The sequence below is a fragment of the Rosa chinensis genome, chromosome 5 (genome assembly GCF_002994745.2).
Source record: "Rosa chinensis cultivar Old Blush chromosome 5, RchiOBHm-V2, whole genome shotgun sequence".
NCBI lineage: Eukaryota > Viridiplantae > Streptophyta > Magnoliopsida > Rosales > Rosaceae > Rosa > Rosa chinensis.
The window spans coordinates 8,648,033-8,665,548 of NC_037092.1; the positions used below are offsets into that span (position 1 = coordinate 8,648,033).

At 38.3% G+C, this 17,516-nt stretch overlaps 1 protein-coding gene across 1 annotated transcript; it reads left to right on the forward strand.

Moving 5' to 3' along the window:
- Positions 1-16,013: 16,013 nt before the first annotated feature.
- LOC112203062 lies at positions 16,014-16,427 on the forward strand. The gene has a single exon (XM_024344086.1). It carries the CDS (start codon positions 16,014-16,016, stop codon positions 16,425-16,427), a length of 414 nt encoding a protein of 137 aa, XP_024199854.1.
- Positions 16,428-17,516: the final 1,089 nt, after the last annotated feature.

The following is a 17,516-nucleotide window of genomic DNA, read 5'->3' on the forward strand; positions in this document are numbered from 1 at the left end:
CTAGGGTTTAGGCTCTATGCCCCCCCCCCTTGTATTCTGCAATTTCATTAATCAAGGCTTGAGGGCAGCCGTACCAGCCCATTTTCAAAAAAAGAATCATGTAAATGTGTTTATAAGTGTTTGAGCCTCTTCAACTATCGCTAATTAATTTTGATTATGACATTTAGATTACTTCAATACTCCATATGATTGTTAATTAGTACTATTTTTTTCATTCTATGTGATTTTCTCTCTATAAGTGGTATATGAAATGATTCAAAGCACCGACGTGCACTTACACAGTTGCACCAACATAAATGGATAGTTGGATTACATCAAATATAATTTTTGTTTATTTAAAAAAAAAATGTTGATTATAAATATTAAGGGTTGAGATCATATTATAAATGTTGGGTCACTTGCCCCGTCGGTGCATAGAAGAATTTCTAATCAGTGGCTACTAAAACTTCATTTGTGACACCATCATCTTCAGTAATTATAAACTTAATTACGGGTGCAATAAATCCTAATTGCAATAATATCTAGCTAGTAGAAGTAGTTTGTACGAAATAATATGACATAATATGTTCTAACAAAATGAATTAACTCAGTTAATAGCACATAACCCCATATCGAGCATAAAAATGTAACCGAACTTGATTAAATGGATATGGATCGAGGGTAGTGAGCTTCACGTCGATTACTAATAGCATCACCCCTTATTTTTACTTCCAGTTGTTCACAAAGTTAATAAAAATGTTTCACGTCATCAGTTTAGCTTATGTGATCGGATTACACGAGTCCTAGTCCTCGATCCTACGTTACAATCAGGGATCTCCTTGATAAAATATTTGCTGATTCATAGATGCGTATTGCTTTGCAGTTGCATCTAGACAATAGGCAAAACGATCCAATGCCAATGCCAATGCTATTAACGAACCTCAATTGTATATTTTCCTGAAAAGAAAAATTTACAACCAAATTAATACGCATAACCAAAATAAAAGCTTTTACGTACATTTGCATATAATTAAGTATAACATGCATGGAACATCAAAATTATACTATATACTTAATCAATACGTGCCTAGTCGAGTCTATACATACAATGTTCTATTTCTCCTTAGACCATCTTCAGTGGAGATGTCAAATTCCACATGGCCCGCCCAATAGCTATAAATGACCTATGAGAATACTCTCCAACCCATATGTCATGCATTGCCATGGTGGATGACATATTGAAACCAAACTGGCAAATTTGACAGTCTTGTGGTCATCTGTTTTTTATTTTTTTATTGTTTCTCTATCCTTCTCCCTCTTTTATTTGTGTCTCTCTCTTCTTCCTATACAGATCGATCAAAGCAAAACCCTCTCTTCTTCTTCCTCTTTCCTTCTAATCTCTCTCTTCCTAATTTCCACATCTCACAAAACAACCTTTAGAACATGAAAATGCACTTCTAGAACATCAGAATCCCAATCTGGAACCTACCGATCTCTGTCAAAATCTCATCTGAAAAACTAGATTGAATTTGTAATTTGAGATAGGATTGCAAAAAAATATGGTCGACGAACTGGTAATCTGAACAGTATTTGTAATATGAAACCTACTGATCTTCGTCAAAGAAACCCAATTTTTTGTTTTTCTCTTCAGATTGTAAAAACTACATATGAACTGGTATGTATCTCCATCAAACATCTCTCTTCTTACTCATTGTTGATCGTAGAAATTGCTCTCGCTGGTAGAGAAACTCAAGGAGGTGGAGGCTCTTTGTGCTCACTTCTACGAATTGAGAGAGAGAGAGAGAGTTGGACAAGAAAAGAGTTTGAAGAACTGAGAAAAACAGAAGAAGAGAGAGAATAAGATAGGATAAAGATTAAAAAAAGAATAAAATAATATAAATATTTAACAGATGGATTAAAGGAGAAATCCTAGTAAAATGTCAATTACCACGACATGTGTCAAATTCAAATTTGACTCAAAACTTTTGACATCTCTGCTGGAGATGCTCTTAGAAGTTAGAAGACTCCTATTCCTTCTTGGACATGGCAAGTTGGAGCCTCCTTATATACGTGTAATACATGTCTTAGCCTGATATTTATAATTTGTGAATTCTCTTTTTCTTGTTGGTCCTAAGCTTTTAGCATACAGTGATACAGAAAGATGGAAATGGAGAAGAGGCATCGAGAACAGACGAAGAACGAGAGAGAGTTGGAAGAAGATGGAGAGCAGGTTAATAGAAGGGACTTCTGGTAGGCCGTTGTTGCATATTCTGTTGTTTGCATGGTTGTTTGGTCTGGTTTTATTCATGTTGTTCTTGTGTTGATTTTGCCGATTGTGTGTAGTACGTCCAAGATTTCTACACCCGCCGTAAGCTCGACGGAAAATCATACTTGGAGCAAATGAGGCTCTAGAATGGGAACTAAGTAATAATACTACTTAGCATGCTTAGTTCCACGATATGATGCCATAAATAAATCCATATATATAGTTTGCTTCACTCCTTTCAAATAAAGCGTTCCTTGTGTATAGTATCAACGCTGCAGTGTGAAAATACCAGTCTTATTTGTAATCTATGTATGGTATTGCTGTTTGATGTATAACTTGACTATTGTATTTGTATGAAGGACAATTCTTAGGTTCACCCCTTGAGTGAATAAACATATTCACCCTCTCTTGCAATTAGCATAATAACTTTATAATTTTCTAATCCAACCATGCATTTATGTTGTATAACATAATACAAAGATTAGCTCTGTAAAAAATCGATCAAATTGAAGACCTTTTAGTGTTTTATTTCTATGAGATACATAGACGGTTCATCATAATAGTAGTAAACATTGTTACAACCATCCATTTGTTTGATTCAATTAAAAAATTAAACGATTTCTGATTTGATTGATTTTTTTATAGAGATGATCTTTAAAGGCTAATTTAAGATATGAAGCATTAGATTATAAATTTATTAAGTAAAAACATGTTAATCGACAATGAGGGTGAATATGCTCGCTCACCCTAAGGGTGAACCTAAGAATTGTCGAACGAGTAATTGCTTTCAGGATACCGAAAAGTTTGTTTGTAATTCTTATATTGGTTTCTAAGGGTACATACACCTCAAACAATTAAGGTTATTACTTTACTATAATTTGTCTAAAAAGAAAAAAAAAGAAAAATGGAGAATGCTTAGTGGTTAATTGGTTCGGGGACAAAGATTTCTTTTTGGAAGCATAACTTCATGGGGCGGCCTCTAACTGATTTTTTGGGTGCTCATGTTAGTGTGGATAATCTTCAAGGATGTGTGGGGGATTATATTATTAATGGTTCTTGGGTCCTTCCTGATCTCCTTCAATTTCACTTCCCTGTGTTGTGTAAGTTGATAGAGAAGGTGCCCATTGCGGCAGACCCATCGGTGGAAGATACAGCAATTTGGTCTCCTTCTACATCGGGTGAGCTCACAGCAAAAATAGCTTTTCAATTTCTTTGGCAACCTCTTCCTACGGTGAATTGGAGTAAGTGCATTTGGTCTAAATTTATCATTCCTAGAATGTCTCTGCTTGCTTGGAAAGTGTTGAGGGGGAAGAGTATTATCCGATGACTTTTTGCAAAAAGAGGTGTAGCTTTGGCTTCTAAATGTGGTCTGTGTGGCAATAGTAGTGAATCCTTGGTGCACATATTTCTCCAATGCTCCTTTGCCAACAAAATTTGGAGCTGCATGGCTTCAAAGTTCAATTTGGTGGGGATTCCAAATTCTTTAATCAACTTGTTACATTCGGGGTTGGAGAATCGTAGTCCACAACTTAAAGAATTGTGGTTGGCTTGTTTTGCTGCTGCTATGTGGTTTATATGGCAAGCTAGGAACAAATCTAAACACGAAGGTTATGTGCTCCATGTGTCTTATGTTTTCCAGTTGATCTCTGGGCACATTCAAGCTACAAGTCGTATTGCAACTGGCAGCATGCATAACACTGTGAATGACTTCGGGTTTTGAAGAGTTTTGGAGTACAATGCAAGCCTCGCCGTGCTCCTAAAATTGTTGAGGTTATTTGGCATCCTCCACTCTTGGGTTGGATAAAAATTAATTCTGATGGTGCATGGAAGCAAGATTCTGGGCTTGGAGGCTATGGGACTGTCTTTCGTGATTACAAAGGGAATTATCTTGGAGCTTTTGCCTCTAATCTTGACATTCCAAGCTCAATCGCAGCGGAGGTAATAGCAGTGATTAAAGGAATTGAACTTGCTTGAGTAAGAACTTGGAAGCATATATGGTTAGAAATAGACTCCTCTATAGTTCTTGATTTCATTCGCTCTCCTCATTTGGTCCCTTGGAAGCTTCGTATAGAATGGGGTAATTGTTTGCACCGAATTTCTCAACTGCATTTCAAATCTTTGCATATATTCCGAGGGTAATCAAATGGCAAATGCTTTAGCAAATTATGGTTCTACGTCCTCTGGTTTGATATGGTGGAACTTGGCTCCTCCCTTTATCCAGGCACAAGATAGTGACCGTTTAGGTTTACCAAAGTTTCGTTTTTGGTAATTGGCTTGTATAGTTTCTTTTTTATTTCGGAGGTTGGCTGTGTCTTCCCTCCCTTCCCTTGTATTCTTTTTTTTAATTCAATAAAATATGGAGCTAAGAAGGCTATTTGTCCTTGCTTAGTTCTCCAGTTTCAACCAAAAAGAGAGAGAGAGAGAGAGAATTCTATACATATGTAAAATAGCTACTTAATTAGCTAATATATTATGTACGGTATAGATAATTTCCTAACCAACCTTTTAATTTCCTAACCCTATTTAACTCTAATGAAATAATACAAAAAGGTACATGACGGCCAGTTATGAACTTATTTATACATGAAGTTTTCAAATATGGAATTTAACCAAAACTTGTGCCACGTCAATAGTTTGGCTGAAATCCTCATTTCAAAGGCATACACATAATAAAGGCTTTGCAGTTGGATCTAGAGAAGAGGTCAAATGATTCCAATGTTAAAGCCAAATCCAAAGGCTCAACTATTCGTATGAGATAATCAATCAAAGGGATCGAGAAACTTACCCTTTGTTGGCTAGTAAAACATTATCATTTTATACTATGAAATTTTACTTCAGTTCGTTCAACCATATTAACATGCATAATATCGTTTGTTTTCACCAAATGTTACGAATTTAAGCTCCTTCGTGTGACTAGTAGTCATGCTATTCTAGTTTATACTCGTTACTTATTATTCACTGCTAAACATATATGACTTGCCATCATCTAGGGTATAACTACGTGTTTGTTTCTAACTAATTGGCTACTCTGACCAATTAATTAGCTAAATGTTTCTTAGTGACACATAGTTAATTGTCTGACTTGACTTGCTAATGTAGTCAATAAAATTCATCTTCACTAATTGAGATCACCAGAAGAAAGGCAAATTGAAAAAGCAGTTAGCAGCAAGAAGAAGGTTTGCCTGAGGAATGCAAGATCCATGAGATTAATATTGGACTTTGAACTCAATGGGTGTAAGAAGAACCTCAGTAAGAACTTATTGGCGGATAAGGGATGTCATTGTTCAGCACAAAACTCCGCTGTTTTTTTAAGTAACTAAATACGTAATCAACAAGCGCCACGTCAATAATAACTTATTACATGCATTGGTCCTAGTCCTAGTCCTCTATACAATCTCCTAGTCATCCTCCTTGAGACCTTGACCATTACAACTTTAGCGTCTATATATACGAGTGTAATATATTAACCCTGCTATGAACTAACAGAAGTATTTCTTCTTTGTTGGTCCTTAGCTTCGAGCATACATAAAGGATGGAGATGGAGATGGAGAAGAGGCATCGAGAAAAGACGAAGATCGAAGAGAAGAAGAAGACGGAGAGTGATTAACTATGTAAGTTTTTGTACTTCAAAATCTATGGTCCATAGACCCGCAAGTATTAGATGAGAATCACTCTGCTACTTTTTGCCTGAAATTATGAACTTGGTTGAAATAAATAATTTGTGGTTAAACTTGCAGTTTTGCCTTATCATATAAAATGCATGCATGCAAATTTGACAGGCAAGACTTTAAATTATGTGTCTCTGTTATTTGCATTCCTCTAACCAAAGCTGGCTGAGCATGAGAAATTGTTTCCCCCGCCCATAGCTAATTCCCTAAATCTTGGAGCAGAAACTTTTAAGTTATCTTATACCAACCTGACACCAAACTTGATTTCTTTGGAGTAAGATGTATGCAGGTCTCATTTGGGTGACTGTTTTCGGTTCCATGTCTTTCATCAAGTCAAATCGTCATCACATCCCAACATTGTTGATAAACGTACTGCTGGGAAAACCATCAGGACCAGGTTACTCTACTTCACAGCAATCCAAAACTGCCTTCCTCACCTCATCGCCTCAGAAGGTCTCTCTAATTTAATGTTCCTCAATCGGACTCCAATCCAAACCTTTACACTGTTGGCCGGCCTTTCTATTTCTTCTTCTATGTAATGGTTTTTAAAAACGTGATCAATCTTCAACCTCTCGATCAAATATATTATCCTTCTCCCTCAAATTATCTTGTTTTTATTGACCATTGATGAGATCCTTTCGATATAATATGCAGATATCCTTTTGATATAGTATGTGACTGTATGGTCTTTTATTCTTTCTCGTTCTCATCTTATCTCGTCTCCTCAAGTAAAGGATATTGGATGAGTATGGCTCTATGCATGGCAGTCATAAGAGTCTGAAGCAGAAAATCAATAGATCCTAGGTTGGACGCAACTGTTGAGAGAACGCCGAACAAATATGCAGGTTTACAAATGTAAGCAGCAATTGAATGCAGATACAAGCTAAAATTGAGCTGCTTTAAACTTCAGCATCATGCACGAAACATAATATATCTGGAATATGGATATCTAACACCACCACCACCAGGTGAAATTGTAAACTCCTCCTACTTGTGGGCACTCCAAAACTTTAGGCGCCCCAAGTTGGAGAGAAAGCCGGTATGTACCCTTTGTTGTCTCATAGATCAAAACCAAAGTAGACTTCTCTTGGGGCCATTTCACATTGCCCTGCTACCACAGACCGTTAACAATCCTAGCCTATAGAGAATTATTTTAAGTTTCATCTAGGTGTCCCAATATTCCTTTTTCGCTAACCCAAAAATTTTGCTTATCTCAGCTTGATTGTGTCCTGGAGAACCTAGATCAACCCAACATTGAGAAATTGTAAATTTAAGATCGCTGGCATTGAGAGTATAGTGCTGATACAAACCAAATGTCATAGAAGATGCAACGCCTGCCTGAGATAACTGGAGAGCCAAGATGAGATCCATAGTAGAAGCGGCTGTGCTCTGGATATAGTCTAGACCATACATAGTGTATAGTGTACGTAGTACGTGCATATGTAGGGGAATAAATACTTTGAGTTATAACATGTGTGTATAACTAGCAACCTCTTTATAAGTTGGGATGGGAACATTTATGACTGCATAGTTATCTCTAATCTATTTAGGGTAATAAACTCAAAAATTCTGAGACCAATTAGTTAGCTAGGACATATCATTCATGCTCATATTTTCTTCAAATACAAAGAACAGTCGTGCAAGTTTCCCTAAACCAAGTCCCACTGGAAAACAATTAACAACATATCATGTCACCTCATTAGCTATGGAAAGTAGTACTAATGCTTGACCTAATAAGACTATACCTTGATCTCTCAATCCGTTTGCTTTTCTTGATCCGAGCCTTCAGTCCAGTCATGCTGTTTCTGTTCTGCCACAGAACCATCATCTGTTTGAGCCTGTGCAGCTGCTACATCTGAGCTCTTGTCATCATATTCTGAACCCTTCAGTTCTGCATTTGCAACTCCTGCATCTGAACTCTTTGAACCCTCCTCTGCCTCGAAAGCCTTCATAGCCAACAACAAATCCTCCCCTTGTGCAGCTGCTACATCTGAACTCTTGCCATCATATTCCAAACCCTTCAGTTCTGCATTTGCAACAGCTGCATCTGAACTCTTTGAACCCTCCTCTGCCTCGAAAACCTTCATAAAAAACAACAAATCCTTCATAACCAACAACAAATCCTCCGCTAGTGAAGCTGCTACATCTGAACTCCAGTCATCATAGTCCGAACCCTTCAGTGCTGCATCTGAACTCTTTGAAGCCTTCATAGCCAACAACAAATCCTCATGTGCAGCTATTGCATATGCTACATCCAAAGTCCTCATAGCCAACTCCCAATCCTCTTGTACAATTGCAACTACTGCCTCCAAAGCCTTCTTAGCCAACCTCAAAGCAAGTCTGATCACTCTCCTCAGACCAGTAGAAACGACAATTGCATTTGCTACGCTCATGGAACCACCGAACCTTTTGCCCAACGAGATGCAACCATCCTTTGCTCTTTTAATGTCATTCATAAACCACTGCATTTCAGCAAATGCGTCAGCCTTTATTCGTTGAAGCTCAGCACCCAATATTGGTTTGAGATTATCATCCAAGCGGCGGAATAGTCCCCTCGGAGAACGACGTATATTCCCCAGTATTTCATTAGCACTGTAACCGTAGTCGAAGACATTGTAAATGGTTGCCCAAAAACTCAGCTTGTCCACGTTCTCTACTAACCACTTCACAGCCCCAGCAAGGCGAGGATAAGAGCCTGCCCATCTACCTATCTCTTCTATCACGACCTTCATTGCCACAGACACCCAATAGGAGAAACTAACGAGGTGATAGCTGTATCTCCAATCCGGCGCTGGCGCCGGCACAGGTTGATTAGCCGTCAAATTATATAAAGGCTCGAGTGCCTTAACAAGTCCCAATTGGAAAGGTGTTCCAAATTCCGGCGAACCATCTCGGACTAGTAGCTGCAAAACAGCTTCATAATCCAGTACCGGAGCATCTTCAAGGGCATCGTGATATTCGGCCGGAGCATCTAATTCAACAAGTTCCGTCGACAATGCATCTTGATTTTCCGCCGGAGCATCTACAACAAGTTCCGTCGACAATGCATCTTGAAAATCAGCCGATTCAATTTCTTGCAGGACGGACAGAGCCGTTGCAAGCTCGGCAAGGCGCAGTGGCTCAGTCCCCTCCGACGCCGTCGAGGTATGCTCCGCCCGAATTTGGAGTCGCCTCCACTCTCGCTCGACTTTGATCCTGAACTCATGTATGTCCGCTGCCGTAATCGAGCTTGAGGCGTCGCCGGCGGGGAAAGAGAAGAAGAAGAAGAAGAAGTTGTTGCCGCCGCCGTCTGTGTTTAGCCGCAGTGCATTTTTTCCGTCCTCCTCAAAACTCACCTTCTTCTTGCCTTTATCCTTTTCGTCCGCCATTGACGATTCTTGATTTTCTGGTATGGATTTTGGAAATGCAGAAACTTCTGGAAGAAGATGAAGCGAGCAGTAATTTCAGTGATTTGGGGGGCGGAGAATGTAATAAGGGTTCTCTTTGGGGGCCTCTTTGCGACGCCTTATATCCCTTCCTTGAAGGGTAATGTCGTCTATTCTTATCACTCCAAGGTTATTTCCTGCTCCCCTTCGAGGGTATTTTAGTCTATTCATTCTCGCGAAGGGTATTCCATCCTAAGTTCCGGACTCGGATAATTTTTTTTCTCTTCGTTAAATTTGTTTAATTTATTTCTTTTTTTGGACAGTGTTTAATTTATTTCTTCCACACAACAAGTGGATGGATTTATGAATCTAATTAGTATCTCCTTTTTGTTTGAATCATGATTATTTATAATTTCTTAAGTATATATTTTGACTCTAAATTGTTAAAAAAACCATAGATAAATTTAGGAAACCACTAATGTTAACTTTTAGAATAAAGAAGAGGGTGGCAAGAAGTTGAATCCAAGTGAATTAGTTTGCTATTCAAAATCTCCCAAATACTGGAGCAATACTTCTTGCCCTTGCTCCACATGTATTTTGTTTGTGATCCTTATTTATATGCAGTACTTTTTATATATGTGAGAAATCTGGTATAATTCTAAGACTCGAAATTTGTGAAATTCGGAGGCTTATTGATAAAAGTGTATAGAATGTTATAACTATATGGACATCAAAATGCTTTTTTGTAAAATTTATGAATAATAATAATCATTTTTTTAGGAAATTACTTTTGCATATGAAAATGAAAAGAAAAAAAATTATGAAGAAAATGATTTTTTTCATCTCCCGTAAAAAAAAAAGACAAAAAAAAAAAAAAAACTTAAACTAAGCTAAGTAGCCCACTCAAGAGTTAAGACTAAAGAAATCAACACTTCCTAAAACCACGTGTTGTTCGACTGTTTATTCTTTTTTTTTATTTGTTAGCATAATGTGGCATTAGAGATTTTTTTTTTTTTTTTGGGGTGTCCAACCAGTTTCTTTTCAATATTAAAAAAATAAAATACTTGTTTTTTTTTTCTTAAAAAAAAAATGAATACTTCAGTAGGATAACATAAGTATTAAACTTAGTTATTTAATCCTAACTCTAAATCGCCTAACCGGCCACTACGATTCAAACAAACTCTATTGTGGCACTTGTCATTCAACAATTGCTTGCTAGTGCTGACTTGAGCGCATTGACTTGTATAGCCCGACGAGTGAAATTGCATGAGATGAATTAGATGATGTCTACTAAAACTTTCATGTTTGGCACCCTCATCAAAAGTAATAATAAACTTAAAGAAAATAGATAAAGTTTGTAGTTTGCTAATAAATTTATTAAGAGGTTATTAATTACTTATTGCTTGTTATTATTACTTATTTCTTCTATTGACACCAAAAAACCCTAACCGCTACCTACCTTGCGTTGCCGGCAAGCTTCAACCCTAAGGCCTCCAAACATCCTCGATATTGCAAGGCAAGATCATTGTCTGGAACTGTAGAGGGATGGTAAACAATGAAACTCAACGTGCCCTAACTAACATGGTACAAGCCCGAAACCCAGCCTTAATCTTTCTTTCAGAAACCCTAGCCAAGAAGGATCTCATTGACCGCCTCACAAAGAGTCTTGGATTCAAGGACAATATCTGCTTTCCCCACAAAGAGGAATCTCAGGAATTGCACTGATTTGGAACGAATTCTGCACATCACAATAATGTTGTTATTGGCAAGCCTGAGGAAACGAAGAAGTGGGGGTTCACGGGGATCTATGGTGTTGCAACATGAAGAGATCGAGCTCGAACATGGGCTGTGATCGAAACCCTTACTAATGACTAGTGAGCAGTGTAGTTTTCCATGGCTGATAGCGGGTGATTTCAATGAAATTATGACACAGGCAGACAAGTCTGGGGGACCTCCTAGGGCTCAAGCACCAATGACAGCATTTAGGAGAACAATGACAAACTGTGGGTTCTTCGATATGGGATTTGTAGGTAGCAGATTTATCTAGAGCAATAAGTTTACCAAAGAGCGTTTGGATCGGGGCTTCCAAACCTCACAATGGCGACTTTGTTTCCCTCACAGCAGTGTGATCACTCTTGATCCCTCTGAATCTGATCATAGCCCTTTGCTTATAGATGTTAATGCTGAAAAACTCATGCATCGATGTACCAAGAGACTATTTCGTTTCAAGGAAATTAATATGGCACGAAAACCCTGATTGCAGTCATATCATCCAATAGGAGTGGGCACAACCTTTGACTGGTAATGCTTTACATAAACTAGATCAAAGGATAAAAGCCATTGGCCAGAAATTGATGCAGTAGCATGCCAAAGAGTTTGACAAATAGAAAGTTGAAATGCATATCATCCAAGAAAAGTTAAATGACATTATGAGGGCTTACTCACCAGTACAATATGAGGAGCAGAGACAACATCATCTAAGATACAGTCAACTCTTAACCCAACAATAAAAATATTGGAGACAGAGATCACGAGCTATTTGGCTCAAGGATGGTAAAAATATTGGAGACAGAGATCACAAGCTCTTAACCCTAAACCATAATTCGGCTTATTTCCACCGTCGAGCTAGCAACAAGAAGAGCAAAAATATGATAAAAGACCTAAGCGATGAAACTAGACAATGAAATAATGAGCCGGCAGTTATCAAGCAGATGTTGTTACAATACTTTCAAGGTGTTTTCACCTCTGAAGTTTGCGACCTAGAAGCCATCCAAACTATCATAGCAGCCACTACTCTGAAGGTAACATCAGGGATGAATGAGTTGTTAATGCAACCATACTCTAATGATGAAATTAAAGGAGCACTTTTTCAAATGCATCTCTCTAAAAGCCCCGGACCCGATGGTATGTCTCTTTTCTTTTACCAAAAGTATTGGAACTTGGTTAGTCTTGATGTATGTAATGAAGTTAGAAACTCATTGGAGATAGGAAAGTTTTGGGATCAATCCAATTATACCTACTTGTTTCTTATACCAAAAATAAAAGATCCAAAAGAAGCAGCTCATTTCAAGCCTATTGCACTGTGCAATGTTATATGCAGAATAAGCTCAAAGGTTGTTGCAAATCGTCTAAAACAGTGCCTACCCGAAATCATATCACCTCTGCAAAGCGCTTATGTGCCTGGAAGACTGATATCAGATAATACATTGGTGGCAACAAAAGCTGCACATTTCATGCACAAGTTAAAACATCAGGAGACCGGTTTCTTCTTCCTCAAGCTAGATATAAGTAAAGCTTATGATCATTTGGAATGGCAATTTATGCAGGCCATGTTAACCAAGTTAAGTTTTCGTTCTCAATGGATTGAAAGGGTTATGAGGTGTGTTACCAGTGTAAGTTATGCTATCCTTTTTCAAGGTGAGCTAACATCCAAAATTCTACCCACTCGTGATATTAGACACGGAGACCCCTTGTCACCTTACCTATTCATACTGTGTGCTGAAGGGCTTTCAGCATTAATCATAAGTGCAATACAGAGTAGTTTGATTACTGGACTCACTATGTGCCCCCAGGCTCCTACTCTTCACCATCTGTTATTTGTAGATCACAGTCTCCTCTTTGGTACAGCCAATGTAGCTGAATGCCACAACTTTTGTGCCATTCTCAATGTGTATGAGAAAGCCTCTGGTCAAAAGGTGAACTACCAGAAGAGTAGTATGGTTTTTAGTAAGAATGTTCCTTTGAAACAACAAAATTTCTTGGCCTCCATCCTTGATGTGCATTGAGTTGAGGAGCATGATAGATACATTGGACTCCCACTTCAAGCAGGAAAATTCAAAACGGTGATCTTTAAGTATATCAAAGAGAAAGTTAGCAAGAAATTAATAAGTTGGAACTCCAAAATTTTGAGTTCTACAGGAAAAGAGATCCTTATCAAGGCAGTAGCACAAACAATGCCAATAATGTAGCTGCTATCTATTGCCTAAGAGTTTGTGATGACATTCACCAATTATGTGCCTCTTTCTTTTGGGGTGATACTGATGAAAAGAAGAAAATTCATTCGCGCAGTTGGGAGAGAATGTTTCTCACAAAGAAAGAGGGAGGTATGAGTTTTAAAAACATTTATGCGTATAATCTGGCTATGATTGCTAAGCAGGGATGGAGACTTCTCTCAAACCCTCGATCTTTAATTACTCAGTTATACAAAGCAAGATATTTTCCCCACTGTTCTTCTTGGGAAGCAGGATCTTGGAGATTCCCCATCTTTCTCTTGGAGAAGTATACTAAATAGTAGAGTTGTTCTAAAAGCTGGAGTACAGTGGAAAATTGGGAATGGGTAGCAGGTTAACATTTGGAATGATAGGTGGCTCCCCGTGGCAGCACCTTGCTCGGTACAGAAGCCTATCAACACCAATGAATTAAAAAGCGAGCCTTGAGGCGCTCCTAAGGCTCAAAACGCGAAAATCTGGCTTGAAATTGAGTGTGTTTTCATGGCTAGGTGATGAGGCTGCTGAGGCATGGACAAAGGCGGGAAAAGCGTGAAAGGCGACGCCCAAGGCGTCAAAGGCGTACGCGCAGCAACAAATGAAAATGACGTCGTTTTGAAATGGATTGGGTCTAAAGCCTTTCTAGGTCGCGACCCCAGACTAATCGATTGTTGGAGAGCCGATTTCAGCCCTCTCTCTTCCAAAAGGTAGCAAATTCGATTTCTAACCCAGAGTTTGAGTTACTAGTTCGATTTCGATTCGCAGCAGTCAATTTAAAGGTATTGGAATTTGATTCGCAGCAGGCCATTTGAAGGTATGAAGTTCCTCTTTGCTGGGGTGGAGTTCATTGGTGAATGTGAAACCTCCGATCTGTATGAAGTTCCTCTCTGTTGGGTTGGATTTCATTTAGAATTTGTTGCTGGGTTGGATATCTCTGCTGAGTATATCGTTATTGTGTGTTCTTTGTTTTGGTTTTAGAGGTTTCATTTAGTCATTCAAACTGTTAGAGTTTAGACATTGGTAGGGATTTAATCAGAATTCAATTGCCTTCTTTCAGGAGATAAGAAATGTTGCCATGGATTGTATTGAAGTTTACAGACCTTTTCATCTCATGTTTGACACTTCAAGCAAGAAAAATGGTATTGCTCTGCTCTGCTCTGCTTAGAAATGCTTTCTGCCTATTTTTGATTTTGTTTTGATACTGAAATACTGAGTTGCTGAATGGTAGGGAACCGTGCAATTCGGAATAATCATCTTGATAAGCTGCTGGACTAGTTGGTCCAGCAGAAAAGGCTAATCCTATCGGACAGGAACTTGCTTCCTTCTCTCTTGGCCTCTTTGCTCAGCCCGTCCTTCCAGAGCTTATGAGGACCAAAGAATATTGAGATAAGGTAAACCACTGTCCTCATTGAAGCCTTCATTTGAATTTTATTACTGTCAGCACTCAGCAATTCGTGGTATGCATGTGTTATCTAGTAATTAAAATTAGGAGAATCCAATGGGAAGTAAGTTAATATCTTCAATGTTTAGTGATGGTATCATTATATATGAAGAGAGTCTACTCCAGATTCTTGATTATCATGCTGTGATCCAAGAATACAAGGTGAAAAGAACTGAAAACTCTGGAAAGCTGAAATTAATAGGAATAATTGCTAGCTGAAATTTGAGTTCTTTTATACTAGCCTCTTGGGAGTGCTTGTCATTTGACCTTTTCTATTTTGTTAAGAAACTGATTATTAGGGGCAAAATCATTAGTGTTGCTGATGTTACGAAAAATTTGATGTGAAAGAGATTTGGCCCTTACTAAGTCTTCCTTTGTGGTTCTGTGTATAGGAACTGTTCCATATGGGCATGCTTCTTTCTTATCCCATGTTTGGAACAATGGATTAGTCACAAGATTAACTTATTCTTTTGTCTCAGATGAAAATGAAGTTGGTATATATAAGTGTAATAATTACATCAATATAGGTCTTTTATACGTAAGGCTCACGCCTTACGCCTCAAGGCGAACTCCTTCTTGAGGCTCACCGAAAAACGCCTTGACCTACGCCTCAGCGTTTTAAAACATTGATCAACACTACCATAGAGTATGTAGCCGACCTAATTAATGAAACTAATAGGGAGTGGATTCCTGCCTCAGTAAATAGCCTTTTCCCACCAGATATTGCTGCTAGGGTTTTAAGTATTCCTCTGAGCAGGAAAACATGTCAAGACAGGATTGTTTGGAGTTTGGAAAAGAAGGGCTTTTTTTTTTCTGTAAAGTCCACATATTGAATAGCTAGAGATCATACTCTTCAACATGTCTTAACATCCACATCGAATGGAGATCCTTTTCAAGAGCTGTTAAGAACTTGAGATAGCTATAGAGAGCTAAAGTCCCCGGCAAGGTTTAGGTCTGGATTTGGAGAGGAGCATGCAATAATTTATTACCAACAAGAGAAAGATTGCTTCTAAAGGGTTATCAAGGAGATATGAATTGTCTGTTATGCGACTCAAGACTGGAAGACACTGCACATGTTTTCTGTAAGTGCTCCATTGCATTTGGAGAGCATGCAATAATTTATTACCAACAAGAGAAAGATTGCTTCTAAAGGGTTATCTAGGAGATATGAATTGTCTTTTATGCGACTTAAGGCTGGAAGACACTGCACATGTTTTCTGTAAGTGCCCCATTGTTGAAAGCATTCTATCTGCTCCTCCGTTTAACCTGCAATTAATACACTTTACTTCCTAATATTAACTTCAAAGAATGGGTGTTGGAAAGAGCTATGCATTAATTGTCGACCTTTTTGCTAAACTCCTCATGATCTTATGGGTGGTCTGGAAGAACAGGAACTCCACTTTGTGGCAGAACAAACCTCAGACAGCTCAAGACCTCTTACTCGGAAGTTTTGCTTGGCTAGATGATTTCCAAAGGGTGCATTCCGGTAATAAAAAGCCTACAGCACCGAAGAAGAAAGTTTGGAAGCCTGCCAAGCAAAGTCGACTGACTCTAACTGTAGATGCAGCGTTTCTCCCAAACCAACATCGAGGAGGCATTGGTGGTGTGTTAAGTGATGGGAGAGGAAGATTTAAGGCTGCCTTTGTGCGTCCTGTACCTTATACAGCATCACCTAAGCAGTGTGAATTACTTGCCATAAGGGAAGGTCTGGACCTACTCTAGTACTTCCTCCAAGAGCATGATGTAACAGTACAAAGTGATTGTTTAGAGGCCATTTCTGAAGTTCATAGCCTTGATCACAATTTATTGGCAAACGGTGGTATCATTGATGACATAAAGCAAGTCTGGAATCGGTTGGCAGTTATTAAAATAGGGCCCATTTCCAGAACTTGTAATGTGGTTGCTCACCGCTTAGCTGCTATAGGTTTTGAGGATGCTCAAGTTGCTGTTTGGTTACATCAACCACCTGAGTGCATCATTGATGTACTTCAACATGATTGTGAAATGCTCACTTGAGCAGATTATTTATAAAAGCTTTTGCTTTACCTTCAAAATAAATGTATTAAGAGGTGCAACCCTATAATCCTAATTGCAATAATTTACAACAGATATTTTGTAATATAACTACTAACTTCTCACTTGTTGAGATAACTTCTCATTATCTACACTAACTTTTCACGTGCTCATTATCTCACCACATCACTAGCCACACCCCAGTGTGTAAATTTTCTAATTTTGTTCTGGCTGAACGAAAATTAATGGCAATAATTAGGTTTTTAACATCTAAACTAAACTAGATAGTTAACCAGCACGTACGAGCCACGTCAATAATTTAGCGGATTACATTTTTTTTAATGCATTAATTGAAATTCAATTGATATCCTATGTATTTTGAATTTATTGAGCTTTCTTTCCATCCCTATAAAAAACATACAATTGCTATTTACTCTATTCCTGGAATCTCACAATTGTCAGCCGTACTGCTACTAGTTTCATTCCGCCCTTCAATCCTTAGAAGGTTGGATTGCTATTTCTTCAAAGGAAGAGCAACAGTACCGTCAAGTCAACAGGCTGCTGACGGTTTTGCATGGTTCCTCCCATCTTTACTGTGACTGGGTAGTATGCATCAATGCAGGTAAGCTTTAGCATATGCCTATCAGCTCTATTTAGAGAATTATTTTATTCAGAGGTAACGCTATCTGTCCCCCTCCTTTTTTTCTTTAAAAATAAAAAATAAAGATAAGACTATATTTTTCACAACTAGAGAATGACATAGAGAAAACCAGCAACAAGAATCCCAATATGGAACAA

Bases quoted from the DNA above. Each gene is read 5' to 3' on its own strand.
- LOC112203062 (XM_024344086.1), top strand. From the start codon at position 16,014: ATGGGTGTTGGAAAGAGCTATGCATTAATTGTCGACCTTTTTGCTAAA.